Source organism: Oncorhynchus mykiss, chromosome 11 (genome assembly GCF_013265735.2).
Source record: "Oncorhynchus mykiss isolate Arlee chromosome 11, USDA_OmykA_1.1, whole genome shotgun sequence".
Taxonomy (NCBI): domain Eukaryota; kingdom Metazoa; phylum Chordata; class Actinopteri; order Salmoniformes; family Salmonidae; genus Oncorhynchus; species Oncorhynchus mykiss.
The window spans coordinates 20,806,778-20,834,526 of NC_048575.1; the positions used below are offsets into that span (position 1 = coordinate 20,806,778).

General features: G+C 42.5%; 2 protein-coding genes across 8 annotated transcripts in view; both read left to right on the plus strand.

Annotated features, from left to right (window-relative positions):
• rttn (rotatin) overlaps positions 1 to 13,772 on the plus strand; it is a 59,979-nt gene extending 46,207 nt beyond the window's left edge. For both annotated transcript variants that reach the window (XM_036935152.1, XM_036935151.1), the window contains exons 35-49: positions 301 to 394; positions 702 to 903; positions 1,072 to 1,159; positions 1,432 to 1,582; positions 1,941 to 2,078; positions 2,472 to 2,677; positions 3,026 to 3,131; positions 3,694 to 3,785; positions 3,968 to 4,042; positions 4,484 to 4,610; positions 11,877 to 12,061; positions 12,333 to 12,639; positions 13,104 to 13,207; positions 13,310 to 13,379; positions 13,483 to 13,772. In XM_036935152.1, the coding sequence (XP_036791047.1) occupies positions 301 to 394; positions 702 to 903; positions 1,072 to 1,159; positions 1,432 to 1,582; positions 1,941 to 2,078; positions 2,472 to 2,677; positions 3,026 to 3,131; positions 3,694 to 3,785; positions 3,968 to 4,042; positions 4,484 to 4,610; positions 11,877 to 12,061; positions 12,333 to 12,639; positions 13,104 to 13,207; positions 13,310 to 13,379; positions 13,483 to 13,562 (2,025 nt within the window). In that variant the 3' untranslated portion in view covers positions 13,563 to 13,772. The remainder of the gene's footprint in view (positions 1 to 300; positions 395 to 701; positions 904 to 1,071; positions 1,160 to 1,431; positions 1,583 to 1,940; positions 2,079 to 2,471; positions 2,678 to 3,025; positions 3,132 to 3,693; positions 3,786 to 3,967; positions 4,043 to 4,483; positions 4,611 to 11,876; positions 12,062 to 12,332; positions 12,640 to 13,103; positions 13,208 to 13,309; positions 13,380 to 13,482) is intronic.
• Positions 13,773 to 14,385: 613 nt separating this feature from the next.
• On the plus strand, positions 14,386 to 26,605 carry cd226 (CD226 molecule). 6 transcript variants are annotated; one of them, XM_021620473.2, is made up of 6 exons: positions 14,386 to 14,589; positions 15,752 to 16,123; positions 20,455 to 20,835; positions 22,830 to 22,934; positions 24,970 to 25,024; positions 25,940 to 26,605. In XM_021620473.2, the coding sequence occupies exons 1-5, from the start codon at positions 14,523 to 14,525 to the stop codon at positions 24,981 to 24,983; spliced, it is 939 nt and encodes a 312-aa protein (XP_021476148.1). In that variant the 5' UTR covers positions 14,386 to 14,522; the 3' UTR covers positions 24,984 to 25,024; positions 25,940 to 26,605. The 6 variants fall into 6 exon arrangements, with proteins under 6 accessions (XP_021476148.1, XP_021476146.1, XP_021476143.1 ...); XM_021620471.2 differs by having other exon boundaries at positions 26,015 to 26,605; XM_021620468.2 differs by having other exon boundaries at positions 22,830 to 22,929; positions 25,173 to 26,605.
• Positions 26,606 to 27,749: the final 1,144 nt, after the last annotated feature.

Genomic DNA, 27,749 nt, shown 5'->3' on the forward strand with positions numbered 1-27,749 from the left:
GGGGTGAAGTGACTATGGATAGATAATAAACAGTGACTAGCAGCAGTGTACATGTAGGTAGGGGTGAAGTGACTATGGATAGATAATAAACAGTGACTAGCAGCGGTGTACATGTAGGTAGGGGTGAAGTGACTATGGATAGATAATAAACAGCATTCTCACGTAGGTATTCCTTTTGTCCAGGCGGGAAAGGGCAGTGTGGACGGCGATTGAGATTGTGTCAACTGTGGATCTGTGATTTAAACACATTGTCTTATTGAAGTGTTTTTTTTGTGTGTGTGATTGTTTTGTCTTCAACAGATCATACCTGGAGGCTCAAGGCTTCAATCCCCTGTGCCCACCTCTCTCAATGCTACTGCACAAGATACACCCGCTAGCAGACTGATGGCTCAAGGTATGTATGTGTGTGTTTGTATATATAGTGTCGCTAAATGTGAACAGGTTTTATATACAGATCTCATGTAGCACCAAACAAATTAAGAGTCAGAGTTAAAGGAACCATCTCATGCGCAGTTCCTCATATCAATACCAACCATGACAGTGCATTTATATATACAGACTATGCCTCTACACGCCAATTTTTGGTATGGTGTATGTTTCGACCCCTATCTCTCCCGTCCATCTTTGCTCCTCTTTCCTGTATTGTAGGTCAGTGACACAGACAGCAATGTTAATATCTGCTCCCCTATTTTACTCTGCAGGTCAGAGTGACACAGACACCGTTGACTCTGTCCTCTCCCAGGACTCCAGACTGGCTGACCCTGCTCCTGACCCCACCTGTGTCATTGTGACGCCAGACCTTTTATCGGCACTCTGCGGCCTCCTGGCCAACCTGTTAGCCGTGCTACCGGAGTTCACCCTCTCAGCCCTCACACACAGCCAGCTCTTCCAATCACTGGCCAGGTCAGAGGTCAAATAAACACTATCGCACTAGTCTCACTATCCCAATTACTGGCCAAATCAAATACAGTCTTTGGAGCACTGGCCATCCACAATACAATTTACAGGGCTGAATTTGTCCTGTCCGAAGGGATGGACTTAAACCCTGTTTCTGTTTCCTGTGTGTTCTAGTTTGGTGGACGCAGCAGCCATAGCGAGATGTCTGGGTGAGCTGAAGACTAACGCACTACCAGGAGACCAGGAGGACATTAAACGGCAGGTAACTCATTTAGTACCAATGAATGCTTCAACGTAAGATTCACATTATCTCTATCGAGCATGTTGTTGTAGTGAGAGCAGCACAGGTTGTGTAGGAGGGTTGAGGCCCATGAGAACCCTGTGGTTGAGATGGTGGCAGATTGGAGAGTGACACGAAAGGGGTGATTTCATGCTTTCACTTGGTAGGAAATATTTTGATTTCACATCTACCCACTGACACTGCCTCAAGATGTGTGTACGTATCAATTTGTTCGTGTCTCTCTCGTCCCCCAGGTCCTGACCCTGCTCAAGTTCCTGTCCAGCTTCTCTAAGTTCCTGAAGTCATGTTTCATTCTGAGCTCAGATCTGATTGGTCAGATGGACTTCCTGAAACCGCTACTGGCCAATCTCTTCACTGTCCTCACACTTGATACCAAGGACTTGGGTAAGAATCTCGCTTTTGGGATAGGAATGACTCCTAACCTAACCGTAGACACAACATATGTGTACTGTCACCATTGTCTGGACATTATGGTTACAACCGCTATAATACCATTCTTATGGCAGGCATCCTTACATGGCATTGAAAGTCAGGCCACTTTCCAGCTGAATGTATCATAATGAAGTGGTGTTCAGTGTTCTTTCATAATCTGAAGTCATAATTAAAAGTGTATAAGATCCCCAATGGAAGCTTGTAATAATCTATTCACACCTTTTGTTGGTATCTTGTTTAATGAAGGCCTCTTCAGCTTCTCAGCTCGTACTCCAATCTCGTGTGTGTGTGTGTTTTCTGGACCTCTCAGGCGATGGTACCCGTGGTGCTGTGTGTGTTTGCTGGACAGACGTGTTGATGCTTCTGGCTACTGTGGTGAGGCGGGATGGCTCTGCAGCCTACCAATCTCTCTCTGCTGCACTAGGGAGACGCTGGAACACATTCACAGGTATACACATACAGCTACTGACTGTGTGTTGGACATATGCTAGGACCTCAGGGAGCATGCAGTACATCCATCGTTCCTCCTCATCATCTTCCTCTCTGTGTCTAATGGGGCTGCAGGGAAATCTGATGATCCCTGTGAAAGATTAATGCTGTGTGTGTGTGTATTTGTGATTGATTACATTGTGTGTTATGTAGACAGAAATGCCTGAGGCGTGAATGAGTCACACTGTCTGTGTAAAGGGATTTCAGGATTTGGTTTTACTGGGCTGCAGGATGTTGATTCATTCATACAAAAGTAAAATATCCACTAACCCATTTTGTGTGCGTGTGTGTGTGTGCGCATACGCATCCAGTATGTGTGTTAATCTGCGTCTGTATCTGTGCCTACCTCCAGCCACGTTGTCAGTGTGTGTGGACCAGTCGTTCAGTGACCCTCCCCTCCATGCTGCGGTACTACAGTTCCTGTGTGTCGTCCTGTCTGAGGAGGCCAAGAGACGACCCCTAGAGGTCACCACCCTGAACCCGGACCTCCAGCTGACCCCTCTGTCTGAGGCCCTGAACGGCGTCTCCGGTGGACAGCTCTGTGAACTATTACTGGAGGTAACAGAATCTGACTTGCACGCACGCGCGCACACACACACACACACACACACATTTTGATTGGTCTAAAGCAATTCTGGAGTGCAGCAGGCACTGCTTCTGGAGTGCAGCAGGCACTTCATGTTTTTGATTTAATAATTCTGGAAGACCTGGTGTGTTTCATTTAGGCAATCACTGAACTGATCAATTAGCTGAGTTGGTCAGGTGTGGTGCCTTGCTGGAGCAAAGAACAGGGTTCCCTACCACTGGTCTAGAGCACTGGGATATTAGATGGATTAACATGTTGTCAATACTCTGGAAGTTTCGGTCAGGTTTTGTATCACCTGTTGCATTGTTTTGTGTTGTCAGAGTTTTGAGAAGCGTGCATTCCAGGACCCAGTGAAGAAGACGACAGCTAAAGCCCTCATGGCTCTACTGGCCTGCAGTTCCACTGCTCAGAACCACGCTGCTCAAGGTACTGGAACACACTGGTCAGAACCACGCTGCTCAAGGTACTGGAACACACTGGTCAGAACCACACTGCTAAAGGTACTGGAACACACTGGTCAGAACCACACTGCTAAAGGTACTGGAACACACTGGTCAGAACCACACTGCTAAAGGTACTGGAACACACTGGTCAGAACCACACTGCTAAAGGTACTGGAACACACTGGTCAGAACCACACTGCTAAAGGTACTGGAACACACTGGTCAGAACCACACTGCTAAAGGTACTGGAACACACTGGTCAGAACCACACTGCTAAAGGTACTGGAACACACTGGTCAGAACCACACTGCTAAAGGTACTGGAACACACTGGTCAGAACCACACTGCTAAAGGTACTGGAACACACTGGTCAGTAGAGCTCATTTACAGTAGGATGGGCGTAATACTCTAGCCTCTACCAAGAGGTCTGTACTTTTATGCAACAAGAGGCAGTGAACAAACGCGCCCTGGTCAGGCTACTATACCCTAGGAGTTATTGTTGTTATGATTGACCGCTCTCTCACTGTCTCTGTGTCTGTGTGTAGCTGGTTTGATTGACAGCTGTGTGGAGCAGATGAAACTGATGCACAGCCACCTCCACATGGAGTCAATCAGACCTGGCAGAGGAAGGAGGAAGGTGAGCCTTTACACACTTAACAACATGTTTTCATTGTCTCAGCCTTCAGATGATGTGTGCTGTGTTGGTATAGGCTATTGGGTGATCTTGTCTTGACTGAAAATGTGTCTAAGATGGAGACGGTGCTATCTGTTATTGGTTAGAGTGGATCATTTAACAAGTTGCATCTTCTCCCCCACCAGGAGAGCTATATGAAGGAAATAAAGATGTCTCTGGAAATCCTCAGGAACAGTCTTTACCAGAACAGCCAATCGAAAGTGAGAACCCTGCCGTTTTAATCCGCTCCTGATAGGTTTTTAATGAAAGCCATTCTACTGGTGCTGACTGTGTCTGGAATGAGATTTGGCCCTAACGATTATGACTCTGTTGAGGTCTGAGTGTTTTTATCCTCTTAAACGTCAGTGTAGAATGATTGGCCATATTGGCTGCTCTAAATGTCATAGACAGTAATTGCCTCATCCACTCAGCAGTAGTTATATTGAGATGGGAAAGGCCCTTCATATATTTGTTCATGTAATTTTGGACTGTGGACTTTGTACTTTTACATCCTTGTGTGTTTCTATGTGCTTGGTTAGCAGAATGTGTTGCCAATCACTTAACTTATGAGTGTGTCATACTGTCAATTAGCATGTGTTCATAATATTACATCCAAAGATTATCCAATCGGGTGGATATTGTGTGTGTGTGTTTCTCCTCAGGCTGTGGCCACTGACTGTCGATTGGCTGCTGTGCTGCATGCCCTTTGGCCTTGGTTCTTATTGGATGATGCTGCTATGGAGGCGGTCCTGGAACTGCTGTGTGTCTACACAGCCAACTGTACCACAGGTGTGTGTGTGTGTGTGTGTGTTGTTCAGTGCCTTCCATTCCCCCAGACTGTGGTCAGGGATCTGACTGAGTCATACACTCTCACACACACTGAGACCCATTGTCTCTCCTGAAGACCATTTACACACACTTTGTTCCACTGTGTAAGCCTAGTGCCAGTCACAATAGGAACACTGTCACTGTGCTAGAGCAGGCTGCATTAAATCATTACTATGAGTACAGTATTCTAGGCTGTGGACCAGGGGGGTATTCACAAGGGAATCGCAATGCATCACTATGTCTCCTGAGGCATTGATATTCTAGTCTGTGAGAGAGAAACAGAGGTATGCTGTGAAAAGCAGGCTACACAACTTACAGCAAAATGGAGAAAGAAGCGCTGTAAAGGGTAGAGGAAGTTTAGCTTTGATAAAGCTGTTTCCTTCCAGGTTCTCTAAATATGGGTGTTTGTAGCGTGCCAGTTAGATTTACACGCTAGGGGGTTATTATGGGTGTTTGTAAAGTGCCAGTTAGATTTAGAAGCTAGGGGGTTATTATGGGTGTTTGTAGAGCCCTAGTTAGATTTAGAAGCTAGGGGGTTATTATGGGTGTTTGTAGCGTGCCAGTTAGATTTACAAGCTAGGGGGTTATTATGGGTGTTTGTAAAGTGCCAGTTAGATTTAGAAGCTAGGGGATTATTATGGGTGTTTGTAGCGTGCCAGTTAGATTTAAAAGCTAGGGGATTATTATGGGTGTTTGTAGAGCCCTAGTTAGATTTAGAAGCTAGGGGGTTATTATGGGTGTTTGTAGAGCCCTAGTTAGATTTAGAAGCTAGGGGGTTATTATGGGTGTTTGTAGCGTGCCAGTTAGATTTAGAAGCTAGGGGGTTATTATGGGTGTTTGTAGAGCCCTAGTTAGATTTAAAAGCTAGGGGGTTATTATGGGTGTTTGTAGAGCCCTAGTTAGATTTAGAAACTAGGGGATTATTATGGGTGTTTGTAGAGCCCTAGTTAGATTTAGAAGCTAGGGGATTATTATGGGTGTTTGTAGCGTGCCAGTCAGATTTAGAAGCTAGGGGGGTAATATGGGTGTCTGTAGAGCCCTAGTTAGATTTAGAAGCTAGGGGGTTATTATGGGTGTTTGTAACGTGCCAGTTAGATTTACAAGCTAGGGGGTTATTATGGGTGTTTGTAAAGTGCCAGTTAGATTTAGAAGCTGGGGGATTATTATGGGTGTTTGTAGCGTGCCAGTTAGATTTAGAAGCTAGGGGATTATTATGGGTGTTTGTAGCGTGCCAGTTAGATTTAGAAGCTAGGGGATTATTATGGGTGTTTGTAGAGCCCTAGTTAGATTTAGAAACTAGGGGATTATTATGGGTGTTTGTAGAGCCCTAGTTAGATTTAGAAGCTAGGGGGTTATTATGGGTGTTTGTAGCGTGCCAGTTAGATTTAGAAGCTAGGGGGTTATTATGGGTGTTTGTAGAGCCCTAGTTAGATTTAGAAGCTAGGGGGTTAATATGGGTGTTTGTAGAGCCCTAGTTAGATTTAGAAGCTAGGGGGTTATTATGGGTGTTTGTAGAGCCCTAGTTAGATTTAGAAACTAGGGGATTATTATGGGTGTTTGTAGAGCCCTAGTTAGATTTAGAAGCTAGGGGATTATTATGGGTGTTTGTAGCGTGCCAGTCAGATTTAGAAGCTAGGGGGGTAATATGGGTGTCTGTAGAGCCCTAGTTAGATTTAGAAGCTAGGGGGTTATTATGGGTGTTTGTAGCGTGCCAGTTAGATTTAGAAGCTAGGGGGTTATTATGGGTGTTTGTAGAGCCCTAGTTAGATTTAGAAGCTAGGGGGTTAATATGGGTGTCTGTAGAGCCCTAGTTAGATTTAGAAGCTAGGGGGTTATTATGGGTGTCAGTAGAGCCCTAGTTAGATTTAGATGCTAGGGGGTTAATATGGGTGTCTGTAGAGCCCTAGTTAGATTTAGAAGCTAGGGGGTTAATATGGGTGTCAATAGAGCCCTAGACACTGTGTCTCTGAGGTCATGGAAAGTGAACCTTTGAGCAGAGAGTGACATAATGCTGTTTGTTTTGTACCTGTGTTTGTATCTGAGATGCCACCTTTGAAGTGTGTGTGTGTGTGTGTGTGTTTTGCTCTACAGCCACGCTTAAGCTCCCGCTGTGAAGCAATACCAATCAGTCATGTCGAGCCCAGCGTTTCCTAAAGGTTAGCCTAACAGCAGGTGTGTGTTCAGACTGCATGACGCCGGCCTTTAAATTACACCTACAATACTAGCTTTCACAGACTTCAAAACAATCTCAACATAATATTCTCTTTAATGAAGCCTGATTAAGAACATTTTGATTTGTGAATGCTACACTATTTGAGAAAATGTACATGAATGTACAAAAATGTAAATGCAATATGTGACAATTTCAAAGATTTGAATGAGTTACAGTTCATATAAGGAAATCATTCAGTTTAAATACATAAATTAGGCACTAATCTATGAATTTCGCATGACCTGGCACGGGCCATGGGTGGGCCTGGGAGGGTATAGGCCCACCCACTTGGGAGCCAGGCCCAGCTAATCAGAATGAGTTTTTCCCCACAAAAGAGCTTTATTACAGACACAAATACCCCTCAGCACCCCCTCAGACGATCTCTGCGGGTGAAGAAGCCGGATGTCCCACGCTGGCGTGGTTACACATGGTCTGCGGTTCTGAGGCCGGTTGGACTTACTGCCAAATTCTCTAAAACGAGGTTGGAGACTGCTTATGGCTGCAAAATGAACTTTCAATTCTCTGGCAAAAGCTCTGGTGGACATTCCTGCAGTCATCATGCCAATTGCATGCTCCCTCAAAACATGAGACATCTATGGTATTGTGTTGTGTGACAAAACTGAACATTTTAGTGGCCTTTTATTGCCCCCAACACAAGGTGCACCTATGTATTGACCGTGCTGTTTAATCAGTTTATTGATATGCCACACTTGACAGGTGGATGGATTATCTTGGCAAAGGAGAAATGCTCATTTATATAGCTCTTTCAGTAGCTCTTACATCAGCAGATGTCACAAAGTGCTAATACAGAAACTCAGACTAAAACCCCAAACAGCAAGCAATGCAGATGTAGAAGCACAGTGGCTAGGAAAAACTCCCCTGAAAGGCAGAAACCTAGAGAGGAACCAGGCTCTGAGGGATGGCCAGTCCTCTTTTGGCTGTCATGTGGAGATAAGTCTACATGACCGTTAATGCCAGATCGTTCTTCAAGATGTTCAAACGTTCATAGATGACCAGCACCCTCTACAACATTGATTGTAGATGGTGCAACAGGTCAGCACCTCAAGAGTAAATGTCAGTTGGCTTTTCGTAGCCGAGTATTCAGTGGTAGAGAGAGGGAGAGTTGAAAACAGCAGGTCTGGGACAAGGTAGGCCGTCCGGTGAACAGGTCCATAGCCGCAGACAGAACAGTTGACGGTGGAGCAGCAGCACGACCAGGTGGACTGGGGACAGCCAGGAGTCATCAGGCCAGGTAGTCCTGAGGCTTGGTCCTAGGGCTCAGGTCCTCTGGGAGGGAGAGAGACTTAGTATACTTAAGTTCACACTGGACACCAGATAGGACAAGAATATTTCACCAGAAAGGACAGACTGACCCTAGCCCCCCTGGTACATAGACAATTGCAGCATAGATATTGGAGGCTGAGACAGGGGAGGGTCGGGGACACTGGCCACATTCAACGATACTCCCGGACAGGTCCAGGCAGTATTTAACCCCACTCACTTTGCCAAAGCACAGCCCCCACACCACTAGAGGGATATCAACAGACCACCAACTTACTACCCTGAGACAAGCCTGAGTATAGGCCACAAAGATCTCCTCCATCGCATGAGCCCAAGGGGGCGCAAGACCGGACAGGAAGATCACATCAGTGACTCAACCCACTCAAGTCCTGTGTAGCACAAAAAAGCCTGGCACGATGTGAAGCACCCCTCCTAGGGATGGTATGGAAGAGAACTAGTAAGCCAGTGACTCAGCCTCCGTAATCGGGTCAGAAGCATACAATCCAAGTGTAGAAAGGGGAGCCAGCCAGGAAAAGACAACAAGGGCGGTTCGTCACTCCAGTGCCTTGCCGTTCGCCTTTGCGCCCCTGGGCCATACTACACTCAATCATAAAACCTACTGAGGAGATGAGTCTTCAGTAAAGACTTAAAAGTTTAGACTGAGTCTGCGTCTCTCACATGGATAGGCAGACCATTCCATAAAAATGTACTTCCATAGGAGAAAGCCCTGCCTCTAGCTGTTTGCTTAGAAATTCTGGGGACAACAAGGAGGCACTGCATTTTTTGACCGTAGCGTAAGTGTATGTACTGCAGGACCAAATCGGAGAGATGGTTAGGAGCAAGTCCACGTAATGCTTTGTAGGTTAGCAGTAAAACCTTGAAATCAGCCCAGGCTTAACAGGAAGCCAGTGTGGAGAGGCTAGCACTGGAGTAATATGATACAATCTTTTAGTTCAAGATTCTAGCAGCTGTATTTAGCACTAACTGAAGTTTATTTAGTGCTTTATCCGGGTAGCCGGAGAGTAGAGCATTGCAGTAGTCTAATCTAGAAGTGACACAAGCATTGATTTGTTTTTCTGCATCGTTTTTTGACATTTTTTTTGCAATGTTACGAAGATGGAAAAAAGCCGGCCTTGAAACAGTCTTGATATGTTCGTTAAAGAGAGATCAGGGTCCAGAGTAACGCCGAGGTCCTTCACACTTTTATTTGAGACGACTGTACAACCATCAAGACTAATTGTCAGATCAAACAGCAGATCTCTTTTGTTTCTTGGGACCAAGAACTAGCACCTCTGTTTTGTCTGAGTTTAGAAGTGAAGAATTGACCTGTGAAAAATGTCTGAAACACAGGCTTCGAGGGTAAGCAATTTTGGGGCTTCACCATGTTTTATCAATGTAAAGCATAGCAGTATAGTATTGTCCGCATAGCAGTGAAAGTTGACATTGTGTTTCCGAATGACATCACCAAGAGGTAGAATATATAGTAAAAACAAAAACGGAACCTTGAGGAACACCAACACTTACAATTGATTTGTCAGAGGACAAAACATCCGCAGAGACTAACTGAAATCTTTCCGACAGATAAGATCTAAACCAGGCAAGAACTTGGTTTAGATCGGCACTAAGGTTTAGGAGCATGAGGACAGATGCAGAGCCTTGGTCTGACTCCATTAAAATTACCAACTTCACAAGGGCAGTCTCAGTGCTATGATGGGGTCTAAAACAAGACTGGAGAGTTTTGTATATATTATTTATCTTTAGGAAGGCAGTGAGTTGCTGCGCAACAGCTTTTTCCCCAATAAATTAGAGGAATGAGGTATTCGATATAGGCCAATGAGTAAAAAAAAAGATATATATCATACTCTGGGTCAAGGTTTGACATTTTTAGGAGAGGCTTTATTATTGCTGCTTTTAGTGAGTTTGGTACACATCCGGAGGATAGGGAGCTGTTTATTATGTTCAACATAGTAGGGCCAAGCACAGGAAGTAGCTCTTTCAGTAGTTTAGTTGGTATAGGGTCCAGTAGGCAGCTAGAAGGTTTAGAGGCCATGACTATTTTTGTGTCGAGAGATACAGGATTAAAAAACTTTAGTGTCTCCATTTATCATAGGTCCTGGCAGTTCTGTGCCGACTCAGGAAAACTGAGTTTCGGAGAAATGTGCAGATTCAAAGAGGAATCCGTAATTTGCTTTCTAATGATCATGATCTTTTTGTCGAAGTGACGGCCATCCTCTCTTGGGGAACGCTGTATATGGCCCAGGAGGTCTGTAAACAGTAGCTATACAAAGTCATTGAGTAGGCTGCAAAGACAACAATCTCAAAAGAAGAAAATGCAGTCTTATTTATTTAAATAGTTTATGCTGTCGTAAATGTTAACAACACTTCCGCCTTTGTGGGATGCGTGGGGGATATGGTCACTAGTGTAACCTGGAGGAGAGGCCTTATTTAACACAGAAAATTAATCGGGATTGAGCCATGTTTCAGTCAGACCAATCACATCAAGGTTATGATCAGTGGTTAGTTCATTGACTATAACTGCCTTGGAAGTGAGGGATATAACATTAAGTAGCCCTGTTTTGAGATGTGAGATATCACAATCTCTTTCAATAATGACAGGAATGGAGACCAACACTTTACACAATGAGTTTTATATTTTTGTTCAGTTTAGATTATTTGTCTGTTCTAAAAACATGAATTTTTCACTTTGACTGGGCTGTAGATTAACAGACCCCAAAACGATTTTAGACGCAATGTTCTTAGTTTAGCGAAGCCTGATGAAGACAATTTAAAGTTGTGAATGCTACACACTTTTTGTGAAATGTTATTATTTTGTCAAAAAGACATGCATTTTCCTTGATCTGGGTACTCCAACTAGGCTGTAGATATAGGCCTATACAACCTCTATAACCCATCGGCAGGCAAGCAGCCCCACTCCTTGTGAGACTCTACTCTCTGACCGACACACCTTGTTAATACGGAATAAATACTACAGGATCTATCAGGCCTCTCACCTATCTATCAGGCCTCTCATCACAACCTCTCACCTATCAGGCCTCTCATCACAACCTCTCACCTATCAGGCCTCTCATCACAACCTCTCACCTATCAGGCCTCTCATCACAACCTCTCACCTATCAGGCCTCTCATCACAACCTCTCACCTATCATATCCTGCCTCTCATCACAACCTCTCACCTATCCTGTCCTGCCTCTCATCACAACCTCTCACCTATCATATCCTGCCTCTCATCACAACCTCTCAGCTATCATATCCTGCCTCTCATCACAACCTCTCACCTATCCTGTCCTGCCTCTCATCACAACCTCTCACCTATCATATCCTGCCTCTCATCACAACCTCTCACCTATCATATCCTGCCTCTCATCACAACCTCTCACCTATCCTGTCCTGCCTCTCATCACAACCTCTCACCTATCATATCCTGCCTCTCATCACAACCTCTCACCTATCATATCCTGCCTCTCATCACAACCTCTCACCTATCCTGTCCTGCCTCTCATCACAACCTCTCACCTATCATATCCTGCCTCTCATCACAACCTCTCACCTACCATATCCTGCCTCTCATCACAACCTCTCACCTATCCTGTCCTGCCTCTCATCACAACCTCTCACCTATCATATCCTGCCTCTACACCTGTCTGTCAGTGTCAATAATACTCATACTTTTCTTGATTTGCTACTTTTTTCCTCTTTCTCTCCTCTCCCTCCAGCTTGTAGCTCTCTGTGTTGTGGTTTGGCCTCTGGCCCCCGAGGGCCCCCAGGTGGCTCCCTGATGCACTGCGTCATGAAGCTGGCTTCTGGGGTTGCCCCTGACAACAGCCCTGTCCAGCAGCTGGCCTTCTCCCTGCTGGCCAATCTGGCCATCAACAAGGACTGTAAAGGAGTCCTGCACAAGGTAATGTACTACATTATTACCCCTATTACATTACCCTTACACCCCTTACCACATTGTCATCAAACCTGGCCCTGCAGAAGGTAAAATGATTGGAGACGGTGTCAATGTGACTACTGGTTAAAAACTTATCTTTACTGTAAATACTGTAAGTTGAGTCTCTGCACTCTGTAAACTTTAACAAAGCTCTCGATTTCAGATGTCTTTGTCAGTTTCAATCAAAACCTGGCTGAATCTCATTTTTCTCTCTCCCTGGTTGTCACTCTCCCTCCAGAGTAACTTCCTGCAGCCGTTCCTGTCCCTGCCTGTCCCTAAGCCAGGCAGTAAGACGGGTGCCGGGGGGCTGTTGGGCCTGTGGCTGAGGCTGCTCCTGAGTGTCTCCTTCGGTGAGGACGGCCAGCTGAGTGTCCTGAGGCTGACTGGAGCCCTGGACCTTCTTGCTGACCTGGCCGCTACGCAGCCCCAACGCCACCGTCACTATGGCAATGGGAGCAGGCCCATCACCACGACGGACAATGCCCTCCTCATCCTCCACAATGTCTGTTTCAGCTCTGCCAACAAACCCAAAGTTCTGGCCAACGGTAGGGATGGAACACAGGGTATACACATGGATGTTTTTATCAGAGAGAGAGAGAGACAGGGAGAGATGTTGAGAAATGGTTTCTGTGTTTAAATTGCCCTATTTGTACCCTTGCATCACGTTTACACAAAATGCAATCTGATGACATTTTAGGGGTCTTCTTTTGAATTCGGGTTTTGTTCTTTCCAGTGGAAAGCTTTGGCTTCCTGTATGCGTATGTGAATGTAAAAGGTGGGTGTTTGAAATGAAATGGAAGCTGTTAGGTCTTCTCTTTTGATACTTTGTGCTGAACTGTAACAGGAAACGATCTGAAACAGGATGTGTGAACAGAAGTGGTCTTTGTTTCACCATCACACCCTGTCAAACTCTCTTGTCTTTGCTAATGATGTGTCATTTTATGAATGGGAAATGTTTTATTTTCAAGAATAACACTATGTCCGACATGAATTATATGTCCCTGTCCAGATAAGGCCATGAGGGTGCTGGTGTCCTGTCTGGACAGTAAAGAGGCTGAGGTTCGCTCTATAGGGGCCTCGGCACTATGGGCCCTGCTCCACAACTACCAGAAGGTACACACACACACACACACACACATCATTTTTAGAATCATAAGAGCTCATTTATATGAAGTACAGCTGTCTCTAACCTGCCGTTGTGATTCCTCACCTAAGGCCAAGACCACTTTGAAGTGTCCCTCTGTCAGACTCAGGGTGCATGAAGCCTATAAAGTTGCTAAGAAAGGTAAAACCAGACACTGAATGTGCTGAAAATGTTTGATGTGTCACTGTCCTGTTGTTATTGTGCTCTATTGCCTCAATTTGTGTGTCTATCTTTTTTTTGTCAGATGCAGAGAAAAATCCTGACATCATGAACACCTACCTGTTGAAGTGCCTTGAGAACTTAATTCAGCTGCTGAATACCTGACTGACACATTGATGCAATCTGACAGAATGTAGACACCTCGAAACCTTATTTATATTTGAAGTGAATATATGTGTGCAAACTTGATACAGTAGATATCGTTTTTTTAATGTCCCTACATCTTTTCTACGATCTGTGATGTTTTTGTAGGTTTTGTACATATTTTGGGGATTGAATCATAAATTAAAGTAAATAATGATGGCAGAAAAAGAATGTCTGACTTTTATGCTTACACGATAATATAATGTTTCAGAATGACGTTCTGAACCTGATACCTTAGAAGACAACTCCAAGATATAGCCTTGAATAAGTACAATGATACCATTTCCTCTAAATGAGGCCTGTGTAGGAAAGGCTGTCATTTTGAAATAGCGCAACAGTGGTGGAACTGTGGCTGGAAAAGGGAGATGTCACCTCTGGTTGTGTCAACCCCAACACCGCATTTCAGTCAAACACACAGCTAACCAGAGCTGCTGCAGAATTACACACCGAAGGTAGTGCTACACACAATATTTCCCAGTATCTAAATATATATTTTATAATTACTAGTCTATGGTTTACAATAAACCACTGCAACACACAGCACCTCTCTGTAGTAGCCTGATAGCATAAGCTAGCAGGACTAAGCTTTCCACCCACCACTCACCCTGCATATAAAGTGTCCCTCTGTGTAGAATGAGCTAACAAAGGGTTAGCTTGGTGTGTCCCCCCCCCCACCCCCCCGGCCCCTCCCATGGACTAAAGTGTTTGTTTCTGTCCCAAAAGGCAATGTATTCCCTGTATAGTGCACTACTTTTGACCAGACCCCTTTGGGTCAAAAGTAGTGCACTAAATAGGGAATAGGTTGCCATTTGGGATGTAATCTTGCTCTGTAGCGCGAGAGACAGCTAGTAGGAAGTGCAGCCCTGTTGCCTCTCCACTCATCTCATCAATGCAGCTTTCATTCTGCCTCAGAGGGCCAAGATGGAGGCTGTACAAAAGGACCACTGGTACTTCATGGTACTCCTCATCTTTCTCTCCAGTCTCGAAGGTATGGGAATGTCACTTTTATTATTTTAAAGAATAATGTTGATCAGGGAAATGTAACTTTTTGTTGTATACTTGTACACTGGATTATAAAGCAGAACATTGAAAGTTGTTGGTTTAGCTAGGTAGGCTATTTGTTGTCTTACGCTTGGTAAATATTTAAGTTTACTGCTGTTAAAAGTCTCAACATAAAACATTATTACTGAAATATTCACCCAGATGTGTTTTAGTATTTATTTAGTTGCTTGAAGATAGCATACCATGAGCTGTTAGGATTAAAACTACAAAGGATTCTCTTTGACTTCTCATTGTCCTTATTCTCTATGCATGTTTCCACAACAATCAGACTGCGTTCAGACATTCTCTCTTCAACTCTTAATTAGGAGACTACAGGAACACCAACCATCTCATCAGCTTCTCAAACGTCCCTTTACTCGTACAGAGTCCATGTTAATTAGTTAATCTTTAGATGGGCAACGCTCCCCTGTTGCCTTAACAGGACTAATACAGTGAAAAGACACTTCTTCTGAACCTGTCAGACTAGCTATCTCCCCAAGGGATTGTTTTTTTAATCTGTTGTCTAGATGGAAGTCTGATCGAGTGATTTTTTTTTAAAATTTTGATCATCAGCTATTACCATTTCTGTTGATTTGTGTGGGCTAATATTCTCCAAATTAGTGATACCCAGGGGAGAGACTCTAAAGAGGGAAATGTATTTGATGACTGCTTCATCTTCAATTGGAGCAGCTGACTACGTGATGAAGGTTCTTCTTACAGGCTTTTCATTCTGCTCTAAGCATAATTTCCATGTCATAATTCCTGTGATTAACTATGTACTAAGGGCTGCAACTCCATATCAATTATTATTTTTATTTCTTTTACATTTGATTAATTTAGCAGACACTCTTATCCAGAGCAACTTGCGGTAGTGCATACATTTTTGTGCTGGTCCCCTTTGGGAATCGAACCAACAACCCTGGCGTTGCAAGCACCATGCTCTACCAACTACACGGGATGCGATTAATCTGAATAAAAATAAACTGGAGATAACCTTAGGTCAGAATGGTTATTGAGAATTACTAGTATTCCTGATGAACTGACCAGCTAAAATCAGATAAATGTAATACTGTACACATGTATGAAAACATGCCCTCTGCCATGTCCAGTTTCTGTGCAGCAGAGAGATGTTACCACGGTGAAGCTTAAGGAAGGGATGGTTCTAGAGTGTGTGTGTCCATGGGAAGGGAACCTCAGCATGGTCTCCTGGACCAAACTGATCCGGTTTGAGAAGGCCCCTGTAGCTGTGTATCACCCTGAGTACGGAGTGTCCATCTCCCAGTACTACCAGACCAGGATCCAGTTCCAGAAGACCACACCCATGGATGGCAGTATCACCATCAGTAAGGTCACCCAGGAGGACGCAGGGCTCTACCACTGCTCTGTTCAAACCTTTCCTAAAGGATCCTGGGCGAGAGACATACGGGTGGAGGTGGAGGACACAGGGACTGTGGAAGAGGATGGTGCAGGTAGTGAAGCAGGTACTGTCTAGGACTTCTTGTGTATTTTCATTTAGAATATGTTGTCTACAATAATTGAGTTTGACTAGCTCGTACCAAATACTTTGACTGATAATGGTGATTGTTTTCATCAATCCCAGTGTTATTACTATGCCCATGCACCTTTTTAAATCTGTCTATTTTCTTATGTACGGTAACAAATAATTTTGACAGTAACCTTCCAAAACGTATTTCCTTCATAAAGCTTTTTTAAATTTCCATATGTACTAGGAAAAATGTTTGTTTCTTGGGCTTCAGGAAAGTGACTGAAAAAGTGCACCTGGTCCTGAAAAATAATTAACTGATTGAAGGTATAAGGGGGATATCGGTGAACAAATGCCGTGGTCAAGGCTACGACGGTGCCAGTGCAATGAGTGGAGTTTACGCCTGTGTTCAAACGCGCATATCAGACCCGAGAGCCTGTTTCCTATGTATGCCTAATTCTTTGAGTTTTAGTTTAGAAAACGATCTCTCAGAAGAAGCGGCAGCTACAGGGATGGTGAAAACGTCTTGATTGCCATAGCAACATCAGGGAAACTGGGAAGATGAGAAGTGCTTCAAATGAAGCAGTTCTGCAACATCTTTAATTCTCCATAATTCCCTGTCTCAACACTTTATGGAAATAGTTGAACTGTATATGAAACTCTGGGGGCAGGTCGTTTGGATACTGAACAGCCAATACATTGGCAGATGCAAACATATTATCTATAGCTGATAGGAGTTATTGAGGGTTTCAAAAAATATATATAAAAAAAATCGATTTTCGTTCATAGTGTGGAACCGGCGTTTGAGTTGTGTGGTTGCAACATCAACAGTCCCTTATCTCTGGTATAACTTGCCATGCATAATTTAAGACTAAGTTAAAATTGTGTGCAGCTCAATGGACATGTAATGCACAATGTCTCAGGAATGTCTGTTGACAATAAGTCGGGCCCACAACCTGGACATACAGGTCATGGTGAAAACATTAGCACACAGGAGACGAGGGGAGTCTCAAACTGGATTTAATTGGATTTAGGACTAATTTAATCTACCTTGAAAATTGCAGCCCATTTTTGTAGGCTATTAGCCAGAGTTCAAAAATACATGCCTGAATTTATCCTCAAGCCAACTACTTTTTTCCTCACTGTTAGGCTATTTGATGTCATTTTATAAATGCAATTTATAAAGTTTATAAATAACACCTAAATTGCAGCTAAAGATGGTATATACAGTGGGGCAAAAAAGTATTTAGTCAGCCACCAATTGTGCAAGTTCTCCCACTTAAAAAGATGAGAGGCCTGCATTTTTCATCATAGGTACACTTCAACTATGACAGATAAAAATGAGGGAAAAAAATCCAGAAAATCACATTGTAGGATTTTTAATGAATTGATTTGCAAATTATGGTGGAAAATAAGTATTTGGTCACCTACAAACAAGCAAGACTTCTGGCTCTCACAGACCTGTAACTTCTTCTTTGAGAGGCTCTTCTGTCCTCCACTCGTTACCTGTATTAATGGCACCTGTTTGAACTTGTTATCAGTATAAAAGACACCTGTCCACAACCTCAAACAGTCACACTCCAAACTCCACTATGGCCAAGACCAAAGAGCTGTCAAAGGACACCAGGTTCCGGTAGCCTATACAAGACAGCTTTGCATATATATATATATATATATATATATATATATATTTAAAAAAATATTTATATATTTAAAAAAAAAACAATTATATATATATATATATATATATATATATATATATTTAAAAAAATATTTATATATTTAAAAAAAAAACAATTATATATATATATATATATAGTTGAAGTCGGAGGTTTACATACACTTATGTTGGAGTCATTAGAACTCGTTTTTCAACCACTCCACAAATTTCTTGTTAACAATCTATAGTTTTGGCAAGTCGGTTAGGACATCTACTTTGTACATGACACAAGTCATTTTTCCAACAATTGTTTACAGACAGATTATTTCACTTATAATTCACTGTATCCAGTGGGTCGGGAAATTTACATACACTAAGTTGACCCATTTCCTACCAAGCCTTGACAGCTTGGAAAATTCCAGAAAAGTATGCCATGGCTTTAGAAGCTTCTGATTGGCTAATTGACATAATTTGAGTCAATTGGAGGTGGACCTGTGGATGTATTTCAATGCCTACCTTCAAACTCCATGTCTCTTTGCTTGACATCATGGGCAAATCAAAAGAAATCAGCCAAGACCTCAGGAAAAAAAATGTAAACCTCTACAAGTCTGGTTCATCCTTGGGAGCAATTTCCAAACGCCTGAAGGTACCACGTTCATCTGTACAAACAATAGTTTGCAAGTATAAACACCATGGGACCACACAGCCATCATACCGCTCAGGAAGGAGACTCATTCTGTCTCCTAGAGATGAACGTTATTTGGTGCGAAAAGTGCAAATCAATCCCAGAACAACAGCATAGGACCTTGTGAAGATGCTGGAGGAAACAGGTACAAAAGTATCTAAGTCCACAGTAAAATGAGTCCTATATCAACATAACCTAAAAGGCCGCTCAGCAAGGAAGAAACCGTACATGGCGACAAAGATCGTAGTTTTTAGAGAAATGTCCTCTGGTCTGATGAAACAAAAATAGAACTGTTTGGCCATAATGAACATCGTTATGTTAGGAGGAAAAGGGGGGAGGCTTGCAAGCCGAAGAACCACATCCCAACCGTGATGCACTTCACAAAATAGATGGCATAATGATGGAGGAAAATAATGTGGATATATTGATGCAACGTCTCAAGACATCACTCAGGAAGTTAAAGCTTGGTTGCAAATGTGTCTTCGAAATGGACAATGACCCCAAGCATACTTCCAAAGTTGTGGCAAAATGGCTTAAGGACAACAAAGTCAATGTATTTGAGTGGCCATAGCGGTGTGTGAGCAAGGAGGCCTACAAACCTGACTCGTTTACATCAGCTCTCAGGAGGAATGGGCCAAAATTCACTCAACTTATTGTGGGAAGCTTGTGGAAGGCTACATGAAACGTTTGACCCAAGTTAAACAATTTAAAGGCAATGCTACCAAATACTAATTCAGTGAATGTAAACTTCTGACCCACTGGGAATGTGATGAAAGAAATAAAAGCTGAAATAAATAATTCTCTCTGCTATTATTCTGACATTTCACATTCTTAAAATAAAGTGGTGATCCTAACTGACCAAAGACAGGGGATTTTTACAAGGATTAAATATCAGCAATTGTGAAAAACTGAGTTTAAATGTATTTGGCAAAGGTGTATGCAAACTTCAGACTGCAACTATATCAAATTGGTAGCTGGTTAGTATTCCGTTGTAAATGTATTGGACAGTCTGCACTGCTTGAATTTCCAACTTGAATTACTGAAAAAGTAATTACATTGTTGTCAGTAGTCTAAAATGTCTTTGTGAAATGTTAGGCTTAACCTGAGAAATGACGACCCAATAGGCTTACCTATTAGCTAAGGCAAAGCTATGTCCGAACGCCGACCTTGTGTTGGGGCCCAGAGAAACTGCTTTATGCCAGTGTGTGTGTATTGATCATGTCACTACATATACACTACATGACCAAAAGTATGTGGACAACATTAGAAAATCATGGTCATTAATATGGAGTTGGTCCCCCCTTTGCTGCTATAACAGCCTCCACTCTTCTAGGGAAGGCTTTCCACTAGATGTTGGAACATTGCTGCGGGGACATGTTTCCATTCAGCAATGAGCATTACTGAGGTCGGCACTGATGTTGGGCGATTAGGCCTGGCTTGCAGTCAGCGTTCCAATTAATTTCAAAGATGTTCGATGGGGTTGAGATCAGGGCCCTGTGCAGGCCAGTCAAGTACTTCCACACCGATCTCGACAAACAATCTTTACAAATATTTACTTTTTACTTTTTTTACCCAAATGTTGATCTTGTCTCATCACCTGGTGATCCTAGGCTTGTGTGTGGCTGCTCGGCGGTTGAGCTGTTGTTGCTCCTAGATGTTTCATCTTCAAAATAACAGCACTTACAGTTGACCGGAGCTCTAGCAGGGCAGAAATTTGACGAACGGACTTATTGGAAAGGTGGCATCCTATGACAGTGCCACATTGAAAGTCACAGAGCTCTTCAGTAAGGCCATTCTACTGCCAATGTTTGTCTATGGAGATTGCATGGCAGTGTGCTCGATTTTATACACCTGTCAGCAACGGGTGTGGCTGAAATAGCTGAATCCACTAATTTGAAGTTGTATCCACATACCTTTGTATATACAGTAATGTGAATTTTCTCAGCATTTTCTGCCTTTGTTTTGTAATTTCCCTGGATCACAGATGGAGATACTAACATCCACACCAGAGAACCTGAGCCTGACGTAATCCAAGCAGACACTGAACTCATCGCAGAGAGGAGCGACAACCTGACTATCAGCTGCAACCACGAACATAACGGGACTGTGTATGAGGTCACAGTCGAGAAGCTAGACCATGGTAGCGCCAGTGGAGTGGGCATCATGGCAAAGTGTCGGCTGGAGAATGGTGGTCTGTTTGGAGTAGACTACACACACAGGGGGATAGTGAACTGTTCAGAAAGACTGGACACACGTCTGCAGCTCAATGATGTGGGCGAGGAAGATGGAGGGTTATATAGATGTCTCTTCAATACGGACGCTGGGGTACAGACCACCACTGTGCTGCTGACTGTACTTAGCCCAGGTAAGAGGTCAGAGTTAAAACATTACCAGACTAATTGTAACCAGCGAAGGTAATTTCAGACAACTTAATTACTAATACACAGCGGTGCAAAAAGTACTGTCTTACTTGAGTAAAAATACTCAAAAAGATACCTTAAAAGACAATGACTCAAGTGAAAGTCACCCAGTAAAATACTACTTGAGTAAAAGTCTAAAAATATTTGGTTTTAAATATACTTAAGTATTTAAAGTAAGTGTAATTGCTCAAATATACTTAAGTATCCAAAGTAAAGGTAAAAAACATTTCATTTGTTTTTGATGGATAGCTAGGGGCACACTCCAACACTCAGACATAATTTACAAACAAAGCATTTGTGTTTAGTGAGTCCGCCAGATCAGAGGCAGTAGGGATGACCGGGGATGTTCTTTTGATAAGTGTGTGAATTGGACCATTTTCCTGTCAACATGTAACAAGTACTTTTGGTTGACAGGGAAAATGTATGGAGTAAAAATGACATTATTTTCTTTAGGAATGTAGTAATGTACGGATACTTTAAAGTATTTTTACCACTGTGTGATGGCTATGAGAGTGTAATGAAATTAGAATATCCAGACAGGTAACTGTGACAAGGTGTACATGTATAACTTTAAAAACCATCAACAGTTTGATCTGCACCAGTCGGAGATGAACTGAAAGCCAGTTCAGTTCCCTTAAGTGATTAGGACCAATGTGCATCCTAGGGCTGAGCTTGAGTATAATAATCACTCATACAGTATTTCAGTGCACCGTAACGTTGAGATCTTGAAAGCCTGGGTAGACCAGTCCCCTGTGAAAACAACCTCATATTTCCATGACAATGATGATCTACACTGAACAAAAATATAATCGTAACATGTAAAGTGCTGCTCCCATGTTCATAAACTGGAATAAAATATACCAGAATTGTTTTAAATGCACAAAAATATTATTTCTCGAAACGGTTTTGTTTACAAATGTGTTTACATCCCTGTTAGTGAGCATTTTATCAAGATAATCCATCCACCTGACAGGTGTGGCATTTCGAGAATCTGATTAAACAGCATGATCATTACACAGGTGCACCTTGTGCTAGGGACAATAGGGCACTCTAAAATGGCAAGTTTTGTCACACAGCCCAATGCCACAGATGTCTCAAGATTTGAGGGAGTGTGCAATTGGTGTGCTGACTTCAGGAATGTCCACCAGAGCTGTTGCCAGAGAATTTAACATTATTTTCTCTACCATAAGCCACCTCCAATGCCTCACAACCGCAGGCCACGTTAATGGCATTGTGTGGGCGAGCAGTTTGCTGATGTCAACGTTGTGAACAGAGTGCCCCATGGTGTTGGTGGCGTTATGGTGTGGGCAGGCATAAGCTAAGGACAACAAACACAATTGTATTTATCAATGGCATTTTGAATGCACAGAAAAACTGTGAGTTTTTTTTTGTTGTGACCAATAGATGCATATCTGTATTCCAAGTCATGTGAAATCCATAGATTACTTCAATTCACTGATTTCCTCATATGAACTGAAAATTAAGTAAAATCTGGGAAATTGTTGCATGTTGCGTTTATATTTTTGTTCAGCATAGATCAAGATGCAGCATAGAGACAAGGTATTAATTAGGCTGTGTATACACATGCAACTCTGCTAACAATGACATCATACACACAGTGAGTGACATAGTGACACAGGATGTGGCGAAGGCCGTTAGCGGTTTGGTACAGGTGCAAAACTGAATTACTCATATTCTCTAGATGATGGGTGTGTTTAAGGAGACAAGGAGGTGTTTAGATAAGTGGAAAGCAAACTATTATTTACCCAGATGTTTCTACCCAGTCTTTAAGACACAAGGGGTGAAGAAACTACACATATCACCTACCATTTTGGAAACACAGGTTAACATACAACCGTCTAATGTCCTCTTTTCTCCCTTCCTTTCTCCCTCCATTCTCTTTCCTCTCTCCTCCTCTCTTTTCTCCATCCATTCTCAGTTGAATTCAGCCTGTCTGAGTATCTAATCTACATTGGAGGGGGGGTGTCAGGACTTCTGCTGCTGCTCTCTGTCATTGTAATGCTGGTTGTGTGGCAAAGGTACAGTAAGTGTTGACTTTCTAGATTATTTCTTCATGCAGGGACAATTTACAGTTAGTTATATTTACTCTTAGCCTAGGTAAACTTATTCAGTGGACACACACGGATGAACACTTTATTTGCAGAAGGTCCCTTTGTACCTATTGCCCCTTTACACTGTCAAACTTTATTTGGATGTGATCTGTATGTGATAAATGAAAAAGTTCCACATATTCTTACTAGTAACGTACCCCTCACAGACCATGCATTAGTCATCCCAGTTAGAGATAAATAGGCTACTAGAGATAGAGACTAGAGCTACTAGAGGTACTCATTTGTTAGAGAATAAACTTTTTGCTGTGAAATTCCATTTCCCCAACCTTCTTTCACTCCCTCCGTCCCTCCCCTGCACCATATATCTGAGAGGCGGGCCACCGCTCACACTGAGTTTTACTCAGAGTGCACTTTCATTTCGCTTTCTTAGCGAGAAGTGTAGGTTCTGTACTTCCAGTAGAGTGTGGGCTTTAGGAGTGTACAGTATGTGTGTGTGGGAGGGGGATATATATGATGAGTTAACTAATACATCCTGGCTCCTCAGAGTTCACTCATAAAAATGCACAGTCCATCTTCTTATCTTGAATGAAAACGCATCCATATACACTACCGGTCAAAAGTTTTAGAACACTTACTCATTCAAGGGTTTTTCTTTATTTTTACTATTACTATTTTACATTGTAGAATAATAGTGACGACATCAACACTATGAAATAACACATATGGAATCATGTAGTAACTAAAAAAGTGTTCAAAATCCAAATATATTTTATATCTGAGATTTTTCAAAATAGCCACCCTTTGCCTTGACGACTGCTTTGCACACTCTTGGCATTCTCTCAACCAGCTTCACCTGGAATGCTTTTCCAACAATCATGAAGGAGTTTCCACATATGCTGAGCACACTGCTTTTCTTTCACTCTGCGGTCCGACTCAAACCAAACCATCTAAATTTGGTTAAGGTCGGGGGATTGTGGAGGCCAGGTCATCTGATGCAGCACTCCATCACTCTCCTTCTTGGTCAAATAGCCCTTACACAGACTGGAGGTGTGGTGGGTCATTGTCCTGTTGAAAAACAAATGATAGTCCTACTAAGTGCAAACCAGATGGGATGGTGTATCACTGTAGAATACTGTGGTAGACATGCTGGTTAAGTGTGCCTTGAATTCTAAATAAATCACAGACAGTGTCACCAGCAAAGCACCATCACACGGTCTCCTCTGAACAGTTGATGTTGAGATGTGTCTGTTACTTGAACTCTGTGAAGCATTTATTTGGGCTGTAATTTCTGAGGCTGGTAACTCTAATAAACTTGTCCTCTGCAGCAGAGGTAACTCTGAGTCTTCCTTTCCTGTGGTGGTCCTCATCAGAGCCAGTTTCATCATAGCGCTTGATGGTTTTTGAGACTGCACTTTCAAAGTTCTTGAAATTTTCCGTATTGACTGACCTTCATGTCTTAAAGTAATGATTGACTGTCGTTTCTCTTTTCTTATTTCAGCTGTTCTTGCCATAATATGGGCTTGGGCTTTTACCAAATAGGGCCATCTTCTGTATCCCCCTCTACCTTGTCACAACTCATCTGTTTGGCTCAAACGCATTAAGAAGGATAGAAATTCCACAAATTAACTTTTAACAAGGCACACCTGTTAATTGAAATGCATTCCAGCTGACTACCTCATGAAGCTGGTTGAGAGAATGCCAAGCGTGTGCAAAGTTGTCATCAAGACAAAGGGTGGCTATTTGAAGAATTTCAAATATAAAATATATTTTGAATTGTTTAACACTTTTTTGCTTACTACAAGATTCCATATGTGTTATTTCATAGTTTTGATGTCTTCACTAATATTCTACAATGTAGAAAATAGTAAAAATAAAGAAAAACCTTTGAATGAGTAGGTGTTCTAAAACGTTTGACCGGTAGTGTAAATATGGTTGTATGCTTCTGGACCAAAATAACCAGCTATTCTACCCGTCTCTCTGCCTGTCTGTCTCTGTCTGTCTCTTCAGAAAGAAGAAGATGAGAGCGAAGTACATAACCAAACTGCATCCAGCTCAGAGACGGGTAAGAATATAACATTATATCTTGTCATTTCCTAATGTGGATACTAATAAAATAGCACTATATCTTGTTTCCATGTATCAGTCAGTGCTTTTCCATAAATGTGGCACATCTCTAACATATCTCTAATATAGCTCTAATGTCTTTGTAGTCCTGCAACGACTATGAGAACGTTCCTGTGTATGACAGGATGAGGAAGGGGACCAATCAGAGAGGAGATAGCCCAGTGTACGGCAACATACACACCGTACGTTCACACACTAAAAGGAAGAGATAGGGAGAAGTATTGTGTTACAGACCCCTGTCTGACCCCTATCATGCTGTAACAGTGGCACAGCCACAGTCTCCCCATTGAAAAATTCAAGAATATGATATTCAACCTCTTATAGTGGTCAAAGACTGTGGGACAGAATCATTCATATAACTGCAAAGTAGGCCAACTTCAATTAAAGTATGTATCAGTCTGACTTACACTTTGTTTGCTCTCAATCTATGCAGCTCTATGTAATCCCTTGAAACATTGACGGTTTGTTTAGATATACATTTGCCACTAATAATATGTAAAACACTCATGTTGTATAATATATTGTTGAAGGCTTTACATGCAGTAATACCGTCCCATAACAAACTGTTATTAAAAGCCTCCCAGCTTCATTCAATTCCTTAGTTATCCCTAACTCAAACGTGTGACAATGAACAAACCAATCATGCTGTTCCATCCCCTGGGAATGCTGTGTTTTCCTGTTGTAGTTACACAGATTGGGTCCTGTAGGTTCTTATGGAATGCTGCAATGTTATGTTATCATGGAATTGTTCACATGTAAATTCAGCAAAATTATGATAGTCAATGGAAATATACTGTACTATTGTATTTTTTCTATATCTAAGCCATAGATGAAATATTTCTTCTCTTTCTAGCTGTAGAATCTAGATGAATGCTGTGATTAGAAATTCTTCTGACACTGTTGGACAAAAATGCAATTCTATTCCTAGCTGAGAATAAAATGGAGGTCTTGGGAATGAAAGATGTCTGGGCTCTCAGCAAGAAGAGGAAGAGGAGGATGCAAAAAAAATGAAAGAATAATGGACAATTTACATTCGGAATACAGGGTTTTAGTCTTGTTAATTTATTAAGCCTAATTGTCTGCGTCGGTACAATAGGTGCTGATACTGTGTTTCTCTGTGACTTTAATGACCCCATGTGGACTAAATAACACCTACTCTACTGTGACATGAGTTGGTCTCTTCCAGGAGTGTTTGGCCGGGATTCAATCAAAGGTGTGTTGTAAACAAGGGCATTGCACTTGACTTTTGAAGGTAATTGACGCATGTGCCGACATCCGCAGCGCTTGCCATGAATGTGATCTCCGAATGTGATCTCCGAATGTGATCTCCGAATGTGATCTCCGCGAATGTCTGGAACATTGACTTTTAAAGCATATTGCAATTTGCTTCTCTACAATGCACTTTTGTTTGAACCCCTGCCATAGCAACTGCATTTAGCCCTGTTGCATGTTGGTTAAATCGGCACAGAAATGTATTGTCATAAAAAATAAATAAAATAAAAACATCTTTATACCTTGACAACATGTACATTCAATTTATTCTCTTTCATCAAAAAAACATTACATATATACATTTAGTGAGTGAACAATGTAATCCTACACTCAATGTACAGTGGGGAGAACAAGTATTTGATACACTGCCGATTTTGCAGCTTTTCCCTACTTACAAAGCATGTAGAGGTCTGTAATTTTTATCATAGGTACACTTCAACTGTGAGAGATGGAATCTAAAACAAAAATCCAGAAAATCACATTGTATGATTCTTAAGTAATTCATTTGCATTTTATTGCATGACATAAGTATTTGATCACCTACCAACCAGTAAGAATTCCGGCTCTCACAGCCCTCCTGTTCTCCTCTCATTACCTGTATTAACTGCACCTGTTTGAACTTGTTACCTCTATAAAAGACACCTGTCCACACACTCAATCAAACAGACTCCAACCTCTCCACAATGGCCAAGACCAGAGAGCTGTGTAAGGACATCAGGGATAAAATTGTAGACCTGCACAAGGCTGGGATGGGCTACAGGACAATAGGCAAGCAGCTTGGTGAGAAGGCAACAACTGTTGGCGCAATTATTAGAAAATGGAAGAAGTTCAAGATGATGGTCAATCACCCTCGGTCTGGGGCTCCATGCAAGATCTCACCTCGTGGGGCATCAATGATCATGAGGAAGGTGAGGGATCATCCCAGAACTACACGGCAGGAACTGGTCAATGACCTGAAGAGAGCTGGGACCACAGTCTCAAAGAAAACCATTAGTAACATACTATGCCGTCATGGATTAAAATCCTGCAGCGCACGCAAGGTCCCCCTGCTCAAGCCAGCGCATGTCCAGGCCCGTCTGAAGTTTGCCAATGACCATCTGGATGATCCAGAGGAGGAATGGGAGAAGGTCATGTGGTCTGATGAGACGAAAATATAGCTTTTTGGTCTAAACTCCACTCGCCGTGTTTGGAGGAAGAAGAAGGATGAGTACAACCCCAAGGACACCATCCCAACTGTGAAGCATGGAGGTGGAAACATAATTCTTTGGGGATGCTTTTCTGCAAAGGGGACAGGACGACTGCACCGTATTGAGGGGAGGATGGATGGGGCCATGTATTGCGAGATCTTGGCCAACAACCTCCTTCCCTTAGTAAGAGCATTGAACTTGGGT